The 11364-nt window shown below is 45.9% G+C and overlaps 1 protein-coding gene across 1 annotated transcript; it reads left to right on the top strand.

Annotated features, from left to right (window-relative positions):
- Positions 1-9067: 9067 nt before the first annotated feature.
- On the top strand, positions 9068-11343 carry LOC121184910 (protein FAM163B). The gene is made up of 3 exons (XM_041042836.1): positions 9068-9158; positions 9830-9945; positions 10900-11343. Exons 2-3 carry the CDS (start codon positions 9853-9855, stop codon positions 11341-11343), a joined length of 537 nt encoding a protein of 178 aa, XP_040898770.1. The 5' UTR covers positions 9068-9158; positions 9830-9852.
- The last annotated feature ends 21 nt before the right edge of the window (positions 11344-11364 follow it).

Below are 11364 nucleotides of genomic sequence, written 5' to 3'. Positions count from 1 at the left end.
AAGTCCTGAGGAAACTCACAGCTACAACTCTCTACAACTCTACAAGTTTAGAACAGAAGTCAGTGTTTCTGAGGTCCTGTATCTTCACTAATGGAAATGCTGTGAGACCTGAGCTGCCAGCTGAATGCCGACAAAGCTAACAGCCTCGGGGGTTTATGTATCATTATAAATGATTTTACGCGCCTTTAACCGCTGGAACCAAATCAAACAAAGTAAGAACAGAAGCTCACGTCTGAAGACAAGAGGAGCACAGGTTCTTTCCTCTGTTTTGTCTGAAGGCGAGGGCCTGTTTGTGCAGCGTTCAGGATCACAGGGCTGTTTGAATGGATCCAGACTCCGACCTCTGCTGCCCGGGTCGGTCGATGACGCAGGGAGAGAGCGCCGAGCGGCAGCCTGACATCACGGGCCGTAACATGAGGATAACTCTATATATTTTATAAACACTGGGGTTTGGTGGGAAAGCCGGGGAGGGCTAACGCGGTGGATAACACTAACATCACATTTCCCTCACCCGCGGCGTTTTAAGGAGATCCAGCAAAGCCTTTCAGCTCACCACAACACTGAGGGCCTTCACACCTCAGTGGGTAACGGTCCAGGAGTCTGACCTTTCACAAACAACCTGCAGGCAGATGAAATGATAATAGAGCTGCCAGGTGCCAGAGGTTCCCTCCCTGCCTTCCCTCAGACCAGTCAGAGGCACCTCTCACACTGAAATCCCTAGACTAAATAATGGAGGAAACAGTAGACACCTGTTAGCTGACGGGCCGGATCAGAGGAGGAAGCCTGCTCTGACGTCCAGCATTTACATGTGGAAAGGAAAGTCACGAAGAGCCGCTGCCAGCTTCAGTTTGTCAAATCTGGACTGTGAAGACTTCCTGACATCAACACAAAAGTGTTTCAGATACACACCACCAGCAGCCGTTAGCTTAGCACAAACACTGGAGACAGGGGAAAACGTGTTGTCCTGCTGAATGTTCATATCATCGACAGACCATATCCTGTCATTTCTCTGTGGTTAAACTGGAGACCAGAAGCCTGAGTGTCTGCTCTTTCTCACGCTGCATCTCTCCTTTAGGAATGAAGCTCCTCATTAACATGACATGAGTTGTGATGACATTAAAGTGACATTTTGTGGCATTTTCTCCGTCTCCAGGCAGCACACAGAGGTGAGTGACAGGGACAAAGGGGGATATGAGAATGTGACACGACACGTGACACAAACTGAACCGACAACACCGACGGACCCACTGCTGATCCCGTGCAGTTCGTCTGCCGGAGTTTGTCTCAGGAAAAGTTCTGCTGTTGTTTCTCATTCACCTTCCACGGTCCCAACTTCAGACTTCTCATTTCTCTGTGATGGATTTATGGTTCAAGAAGTGTCACACATACTTTTGTGTTTTGTTTTGTGTGTTTTAGATTTATTAGCTTGATAAATGCACACAAAATTGAAAACTGTCAACTTGCACAGATGCATCTTTAATGTAATATCACCATGAGTATGGGAGATAAAACAGAAACTTCCTGGATTAACAGAGATGACAAAAATCATTTTCTCTAATTGTCTCACAGGACTCTCAACATGTCTGTCTTCCCATGATTTGCTGGGACAGACAGTGTTGCTGCCAGTGTGTTGCCTCATTTCAAACCTGCAGGCCAGTTTGTCAGAAGTGACTTTACTGAGGCCGAACGCCAGAAGCCTGAGGAGTCATCTCTGCTAAAAACAGCTTTAATGAGGATCTGTCAGGGTAGATGAACGCCACACACTGTGTCTGTGTTGTACTCTGTGCCACGTCTGATTCACTGCACAGAGGTGACTGAAAGCTGTGTGTATATCTGTTTAGTCTGCTGTGTGTCATGTGCTTTACACTCCATTTGAGTGAACTGCACGTGAAACACTCGTCGCTCCTGGCGTTTCCTGAGCCTCTGCCTCTGATGTTTCTGCTTATCAATACAGAAATCAAACCTTTATTTAAAGTACATTTTACGAATAAATGAAAAACACAGATACAGAGACTGCAAGTCAGAAAAGTGTACATCACAGCAGTGATGGACTTTATGTTGTTAAAGAGGCCTGGCAGCTCGTCAGAGGTGAAGCCTCCCCTCAGATCTGATCCCTCAGAACAAAGTTTTACGGCTCCCCAGCGTCCAGGACCTCAGCCCTTCAGCGCCACAAATCAATGGGAGTTGGAGATGGAGAGTTTAGTGGACTATCAGGGCAAATCGAGCCGCCGTTTCTCCCTCTGGCCATCGCTGCTCATGGATCACGTATAAACAGTTATTGCTGTAATTATGGGAAAGAGCCCCTGAAGCAGCCAGCAGAGGCTCTGATCACTGGTCGCTGCAGCAGTGTCATCCTGCACGAACACACACATTTGACAGTCTCACATATTTGGAGACAGAAAGACATAAATGCTGAGTTGGACACGTTTCCGCTCGTCGTAGAGAAGCTGCAGGAAACAGACTCGGCGTGGAAAACCTGAGGGAGGAGGAAACATCCTGTCAGCCCGCCGGCTCGCTCGGATCAGACCGTGTTCTGGATGATGTTCTGACTGAAAGAACAAGATCTCAGATCAGTGACAGCGAGGTGGGAGGGGGGGGGGGGGGGGGGGGGGGGCGCTCGTCAGGATGTGAGTGATACGATGGAGGGTAATCTGGTGGGTGTCGTGATGTTGTGTCACATTAAGGATTCTGCAGCCCCTCGGTGCCAGTCAGGCTTATGAGCTGGAGTGGAACAAATGCTGGAGGACACAGATCCTCGCCTCGAGAACCAAAGAAGAAAGAGAACAAAGAGGAAACAGATGAATGGACAGACGCTGTCAGCGAGGCCAGGTTTTAGTCTCTGTACGGCCATGATAGTACCAAACCCAGCAACCCTCAGAGGCAGCAGTCTGTGATCCTGCACGCAGTCACTGCACCCTCACCCCCTCCCCCACATCCCTCACCCCCTCCAAAACCACAAGCTTTCTGTTTCTGTTCTGGTTGAAACAGAGAACCTGAACATTGGATTAAAGCGCAAATTTTTACTGGACAGAAAAAAACTGGTAACATCCAAAACAGTTTTTTTGTGGTTTCTACATTTTTCACAGAAGAACTTTCTTCGGTTTCCTTTTAATTTCAGAAAAAGCTGCTGCTGAGTTCAGAGTTAGTCGCTCCTCCTGTCGAAGCTTCAGTCTGATGCAGTGAACGCATCGTCTGTATCGGACTTCGCCTCATCAGTGCTGACCTGTTACCTGACCTTGCCAGGTGCAGAGAGGTCCCACTGTAAGCGAATCCATCGGCCTGATGAGAGAATCAATGCTAAGTGGAAAACGTACGCTGAGACCCTGTTTGTGTTATTGAGCGATGTCAGTGGACGTACAGTGTGTGGGGGTTGGGGGGGGCTTTGAGGACTGGTCCTCAAACACAAAGACTGCTGTACAAGAACAGAATGAAGAGACAGAGACACTGAGACAGACCAGGACACAGAGGAACAGAGGACTGTGTCACAGCAGATCCTGATCAGCAGATCTTTCTCTTTACTGCACTTTGGATGAAGCTAATTGATTTTTAAAAAAACTACCCAGTACTGTTTGTTTACGTTCAGGTGACAGCGTCCTCCAGTGGCCGCATTAATTATGGTGGGAGCAAAAGAAGGAAGTTTGGTGACGGCATCATAGATCCACTGAACATCAGCCTTTAACAGAGGACACTGCTGCTGCTGCTGCTTTCCTGTTTGATGTGAAACTCCTCTGTTTTTGATGCTCGGAGCAGCAGCTTCCTCCGGAAGCAGCTGGATGCTGAAGTGTCGAAACACAGCAGGAAAAGCAGAAAAGAGAAGAAATAACCTCTAATGTCTCCACTCATTAATATTACAAGCTCTTGTCTGTGGAATCTCTTTCTGCTTTAACCTCTAAATAATTCACACAATAAAATCTTTTCTTTCTCTGCCTCCCTCACACTCGTCTTTTCTTGGTGCTGCCTTAAGTGGAGCGATGGAAGAGAGAGAGAGAGACAGAGAGAGGTAGACTGTGAACAGAGGGAACACAACAGTGAGGCAATACTCGTTTTAGTGAGTATCATATTTCATCCAGACCTTTCTTCTTAAGAAACTATAGATTTTTTTTTTTTTTGGAAATGTTCTTTTCACTTTCAGCCCAGCTTTCCCGGCCTCTGACCAGGCGTCACACTAACAGGAAATGATGTAATTCATCTGGAGTCAGTGGATCTTTAGTGTCCACACGAACAAGGAGACAAATCTGAAGAATTTTTCCTTTATGCATTAAAATGTTCTCCTTTAATTAAACCACTGCCATCTGTTACAGCACTACATTATACCTGTGGACACACTAGGGATGGTAAAGTGGGAGAAAGCAAAGTTCTGCAAATAATAAATAATGAACAATAATGAACAACATTCACATTGTACCTTTCAGCCTGTAAATACAAACAGACCGGTCTGAAAAACTGTTCATGTCAGATCCAAGTTTTAAATCTGAGTCAGAGATATAAGCAAAAACAGAAAAAGCTTTAAACCAATGTTTAGCACCAAACCTCTGGTGTCAACAAACCATTTGACTTTGGCTCAGGAGGACACGGTTTGGACCCTTCACCAAGCTCTGTGCCCAAACCTAACCTAACCAGGCCTAACCTAACCTAACCTAACCAGGCCTAACCTAACCTAACCTAACCAGGCCTAACCTAACCTAACCTGCAGTGGTGGCAGTCTCAGTCTCAGGTTCTGTACCACTGCAGTCTCCTTCCTCCAGGTAATACAGTTGGCTGAGTTTGCAGGTGGGAAGCCAGTGAGGGATCATGCCCTCATTGTGCTGCACTGCAGTTTGTGCTGGTTGGATCATGGAACAAGCTCCCAGGTGTTACGACCTCCCAGAGCCGCTCAGACGTTTCAGTGTTTCTCAAAGGGACTAAAACACACTTTAACTAATAACCCATCAAATCAGGTCATATGATCCCGTACAGTTAGATTAGGTAACCAGTGACCAGCATAGAGCAACTACAAGCTAAGTCTAAACAGCATTGGTCAGATCCTGCTGAATAACACTAAATAATGTCCACGTGATGAAGCTGGTAAAACTTTGGATCCTGACCTGTTGAGCTGTCACCAAAAACTAAAACTCTCAATACGCACATCGTTCCGCCACCGACCAGGAGCATGTCGCTGGACTCAGTGAGATGACTTCAGCTGGATTTGGAGCGACCTGGACGCAGCCTTCAGGTGTTTTTTTTTTTTCCCCTGCAGCGCGCGCTGCTGTGACGCGCGGTCACATCGCGTCAGGTCAGCATCGGAAATGAATGCGCTGCATCAGCAGACAGGATGAGACCGGATCCGGTGTGCAGATCATCATACATCCACAATTAATTCTAAGCGGATCAGAGCTTTTCTCCCTCCTGTGTTTTCACCCGCGTCTGTTTGGATCAGCTTGGATCTGTTTTCTGCATTTTCAAGCTTTTGTTGGGGCTAAAGAAAAACCTGCGCCTGGAGCCCGGAGAGAACATATTTCCAAGAAGATCTGTGGATTTTATAGAATTATTACAGTTATTGTATCTGCAGACTGTTCTGGAGCCGAGAGCTGCTCTTAGGTCAATGAAAAATAAATTAGAAGAAACTGTGAGAGAACATCTCCTTCACAGTTTCACAGCTCTGCAGCTGTGGAGCAAAGTTACAGGTTGAGAAGTAACAGAAGAAATGTAAAGAAAAAAAACGCCTTTTCCACTCATTCATGCACCGAGACAAATCTCTGCTCCTCGTTTTTTTTTCCAGATCAGACGTGTGCGTGGATGTAATACGCTGCTGTTCAGAGTTCTAGGTCCGGTTACACCTCTGACAGCCTGAAACTCGACCCTCCTGAACGTCACCTCTGTCCGCAAACCGGGGCGCCCCGAGCCGGAGGTGCCGCGGGAGACGCCATGGGACGATCCAAACACTGATGTGATGGGTAAGATCACGACCTGTGTCTGTAGACGTGTCTGTGGGTCCTGTGGCGCACTGAGGAGCGAAGTGGGTGTAACTGCGCCAAGTGCCAGGAAACGGTTCTTCAGAGGTTTGAGCCAATGGAAAAACCTTGATGCTGGAAAACGTTTTAAAAACGTGTCAAATGCGTCAAACTCTTAATATTTTATCCAAATCGCAATTTCACTCATTAAAGCGCTTTTCAGCAGTCAACATGGGATTCTGAACATCTGTTGTTAGCAGTGACTAATAATTTAAACAAATCTGTTTGTACTTTGGTTTATTTCACTTTTACGCAAGAAGCTTAGTTACATGTTTCTTTGGCAAAGTCGCTCAGACACGATTAAAAGGACGTGTCCGCCTGCGTGGACTCACACAGAGACACTTCATGAAGGACTTACTGAGCAGACTGAGTGAAACGTTAAACTCCACGTTTATTCTCTGTAAATCGATCATGTGGTGCTTTGATGTTTTAATGTAATAATTGGTTTGCACATCTGTGTAAGTTCCGGTGACACGTGACCGTTCTCATTAATCATGATCCAAGATTTTAGAAGTACCGAGGTCATGAGTCCAAGTTCTTCAAACTTTCACCACCTCAGGAAAAAAAAGAAAATCACCAGACACTGAATCCTTAGTAGTTAAATTTAAATATGACTCTAAAAATATTCAAATACACTTTGAAAATAGACCGTGTGTATTTTTAAATGTGAGCTACAGAGCTCAGAGTCACTGTCATCTCATCATGCATCGTAATATACTGCAGCTGTAAGGACATATGGAGAGAGATACTGCCTAAAGATACATGAGGTCTAAAGAATTTTCTCGAATCATTCGTCAGATTGATTTGATATTTTTAAGTTGCTGAGATTTCTTTCGGTCTGTTAACACTGAAGCTCTGTGTTAGCACTGAAGGATGGATGAAGGCTGAATGTTGACCTTTGAGTGTGTGTCTTGTCCTGTGATTTGTGTGTGATGCTGACTGGTGGCGTGGGCGTAAACGACACTCTGGCCCTCGGGGATGCTGATGTCCAGGGCTCCATCGCTATGGAAACGCAATAGCCAGGGACGAGCCGATCCTCAGGACTCTGATGAGATGAGCGGCTCAGAGCGGCGTTTAGTCACATATCTGAAATTCAACCGTGCATATGTTCGGTGTGAGACATCCATCTGTCCATTATCTATACCTACATGTCCTTCAGAGGGCTTGGGCGCAGGAGTCCCAGCTGACACGACACCATGTCTGTGCTCGCTCTCCTTTCAGCTCTGGCTAACATCTGTCCCACATCTGTAGCCTCAGTCCTGCCGTGGTCTGTGTTTTCTGCCCAAACTGTGGACGAACAGTCAGAACGTACATTTTTACCTGTTATCCAGCAGCAGGTTGCCGTGTCCGCAGCGGTTTGTGAAACCCTGAATTTAAAGAGTGAGTTTTTAAACAAAACATTTTATTGTATTTAATGCCAATGTTATCTTTCAGTTTAAGTGCTGAAAAAAGTGTGTGTTTGGAGTCGACGCCCAGGATGAATGAAGCAGCTTTATCCACTTTGTCATTTTAATAAAGTTCACAGTGAAGCCTGCTTGTGATGATGGGTGACTATAACTATCTGGATGTTTTAAGGAGCAGTGGAAGATGTTCAGAGAACCTGTAGGTAGAATCTTCCTGTGTGACACACAGAGCTTTTTCCTGTCCAGGCTCTCTGCTGTTTTTTTGGGAGGTTTGATGACGCGTTGCTCTGAATCCATCACAGTGTGATGGTCCCACATTAGCACACACTCCTGCCGACCCTCGTCACACCCACACAGGAAGCAGAGGAAATGAGATGATGATGATGATGGCTTCACTTCAGTCACATCTCTCCTCATGTGACTCTGCGTCAGCCTACTGGTGTTTTACTATTCATTAAATGCTGCTTTGGTTCCTGGTTTATTGTATAAAACATGAGTGAAAGCTGAATATTGGCAATTCAGATTTAAATTCATCACTAATGCAACATCAGGATGAGTCATTTCCCTCCAGGAGGATGTTTGACTGCTGAGTACAACAGTGCAGCAGCTCACAGGGGAAACCTGTTCAATTTCCATCTGTCCTCACATTAAAGGCTGAAATGTCCCTTCAGTGTTTTTTGCTAATGCACACTTAATTCTGGTTTGGGACCAGATTCATTGCATTAAGCATGAAGTGAATAATAAACTACACAACGTCTCGCTCAGATTACAAACAGACTTCTTCACCTGTCTTCATTCACATGTGACAAGAAAGAGAAAACTGAAGAAGTACCTCATGCCACCTCGTTTCCTCCTGTTTTCTTCTTCTCTCTTGAAAAAAAACTCTCCACAGACTAATAACTATCACCTGGGTTCTTCCAGGGCTGTTTTTAATGCTGAAGACTTTTCCACATCTCTTTTTGCTCGGGCTGGTTCATTACTGGTGAGGGACAGCACACAGCTTTCAACCATTAGACATTTTTATTTATTTTTTATCCACATGATGCAGAGAGACAAACACTAAAGCATCATGAACAGTCCCGGGGGCTGCAGCTCTGCAGGTTGGAGGGTGGTTTGCTGTTAGAGGAAGTTTGTGCTCTGTTCACTGACCTCAGCTGCCTCAGCTCAGCTGAACCCGTTAAACCAGGGGTGTCCAAACTGTTCCACAAAGGCCCGTGTGGCTGCAGGTTTTTGTTCCAACCAATCAAGAGCACACAGTGTGACCAATCAGCTGTCTGAAGGCTGAGATCAGTTGATTAAATGAGTGGAGTCTGGTGTGCTGCTGATTGGTTGGAACAAAAACGCGGCCCTTTGTGGAACAGTTTGGACACCTCTGCCTTAAACTAAAAAATGCAGAATGCTTAGTGGAATCCAGTTTGCTGTGAGATGCTAATCACAAACCAGAGGCTTATTTAGATTTCCATCTTTTAAAAACTGTGTAGAGTTTCTCTCACCTGATCTGCCAAACACAGAAACCAACCAATTTTTTTTTTTTATTTGTTACTCGAACCTTTTGCTCTGAGTTAAGGCTCCTAGGTTGGCTTTCATTTTAGACTGCATCTAAAGTTTGAATATCTTTCAGGGATTGATTATTAATCCCAACGACGGCACACGGTTTGTACAGTTTGTTACAACCTCGATGTGTAGCTGTGGCCATCGTCATCGTTTACCTGACAGCGACCTGAACTGGCGGAATGTTCTACTACTTTGTTCCCAGATCTCTGATGTTAGTACAATGGAATCCAGTGTTTTAATTACTGATAGAAATCATATCCAAAGAAAATAATGTTGCTGGCAGACGTTGTTGGACCACCACGTCCACAGCCTTAGAGCAAGTTGCCTGGAAGGATTTGTTCAGGGGAAAACATTGTTTGCTGAAGCCTGTAAAGATCCGTGCTGATGCGTTTCCTGTTGCCCACCTGTGGTGGTTACTGTGAGCATGCATCGGTCCAGTTCATCATCATCAGGATCAGACCTGCTAATATCTGCACTTGGCTCTCTGTAACGTTTTTTTTTTTACTTGGCCTAATTTACTGCCTAAATGTGCGCTGAGTCGTATCAGGTAAAAGATAAAAATCGATTTACTCGAAGCAGCAACATTTTCAGTAATAACTTCTGGCAAGAGAAACCACTTTAAACATTTTGGATCTGCACAGTAAAGTTGTAAAATTTTACAGCAGCATCATTATCACTCCTCTAACCTCCTCACTCCTCCTCCTCTTCACTCCCTCCTCATCATCCTTCTGTCTTTATTCTTCCACCCCTTCTCCCTCCATCTTCCATTTCTTTCCTTCCTTATTCTCTCTTTCTTTTGCTCTCCCTCTCTCCTCCTTGTTTCCTTGTTTCTCCTTCCACTTTTCTCTCACTCCTCTCCTCCTCCTCCTTCTCCTCCCTCAGGCTGTTGATGGAGAGGACTTCGAATGTCAGCCGGGACAGTGGTCATCGCAGGAGGAATTCTGGCTACAGTCATCTTACTGACCATCGTCGCTGTACTGTGTTTATGTAGGTTGCAGGTACGACTGATTTATTTTTCACTGCACGTCTAATGTTTAACAGAAATGTGAGTTGGTACCGTTAACTTTTCCATCTGTGCGACTCCAGCACTATGGATCTTTAATAAATGTAATGATGATATATGAACCTTAACAGGACTAAGAATCAACAGCCGAACTGCAGCGGAGCTTTGAGGTAAATGCTAACAGGCTCACAGTGACCATGCTAACATGCCGACCAAATTAAAATTTGACCTGATGATGGCGCTAGATGAAAAGTCAGGAATCACCAGAGTTCTAACCTCATGGTGGTTCATCCTCTGGAAACCCTGACTCCTCCTTACATTTATTTACAACTAATCTGCAATAACACGTTTAGAAGGAAACAAAATGCTGAAGGGAAACACTGAGATTTAATATTCACATAAGGAGCAAATGCTGTGAATTAATGTTAAATATTGATTTTCCACCTAAATGTCTGACCAACTGCAGTGACTCCAGCATTATTCAGCTGTTCGATGGTTCTGTTCAGGCTCTCACAGAACCTGGTTCAGGTCAGGGAAAGATCCTGGTCTGGTTCAATGCAGAAGAAGTCCACAGTGACTTCAGACGCCACCTGTTCATTTGCATTTAACCAAAACCACAAAGCGTGTTTGCTGCCTAAGCCACAGAGGAACTCTGGATCTGAACCTGGTCCTCTGTTTCATCGTGCTCCACTTTGTACACCTCTACCTTCCACCCCATGTAGTGCCTTCATCTATTTCAAAAGAAGGTTTATCACAACACAGTTTGGAAAACTATGTAGTTTCTGGGACACAGAGTTTCCTCTGGGGACCATGAATGTCTGTTCCAAATTTAATGGGATAGACGTCTTTGAATTTTTAGCATGTTTGTGTTAACATGACCGAGAATCGTTTAAAGTTTTGACAGTGACTCAGACCTGTAGTTCTCTCCTCTTGTGTTTAACTGCACCAGTATTACTGCTGTAAGAAGGAGGAGTCTGAGAAGGGGGAAGAGGAGGAACCAGAGCTCGCCACCATGTCGCCGTCCCGCCCCCTGGCTCTGTCCGCTCCTCCTACGCCTCCGACACCGGAACACTACAGCGACGAGCCCGAAACCTACCCCCCCACCTTCCTCACTGAGGCCAACGGGCCCGCCAGCTACACCCCCACCCCTCCGCCACGCAGGTGCCAGCGCTCGCATGCCTTCTGCCCGTCCTGCGCCCGCTGCTCACTGCCCTTCTATCTGCAGCACCCGGAGCGGCTGTGCAACGGCGGGCGCAGGATCAGCTACAGGACTGTGCAGCAGCAGGACCTGGAACTGCCCATGGACCTGGCCAGCTTCTACCAGAAGCTCAACCTCATCCGCTCGGTCACCATGAGGGAGGTGGTCACCCACAGCGTCAGCACCGACGTGTAGGAGCAGGCTGATGTAGACAAA

Source organism: Toxotes jaculatrix, chromosome 7 (genome assembly GCF_017976425.1).
Source record: "Toxotes jaculatrix isolate fToxJac2 chromosome 7, fToxJac2.pri, whole genome shotgun sequence".
Classification (NCBI taxonomy): Eukaryota; Metazoa; Chordata; class Actinopteri; family Toxotidae; genus Toxotes; species Toxotes jaculatrix.
Note: the sequence above shows the minus strand (reverse complement) of the source record. Positions and strands in the feature narration are given on the sequence as shown.

Coding starts and splice junctions, on each gene's coding strand:
- LOC121184910 (XM_041042836.1), top strand. CDS start 9,853: ATGTCAGCCGGGACAGTGGTCATCGCAGGAGGAATTCTGGCTACAGTC. Junction 9,946..10,899: donor TGTGTTTATGTAGGTTGCAG/GTACGACTGATT, acceptor TAACTGCACCAG/TATTACTGCTGTAAGAAGGA.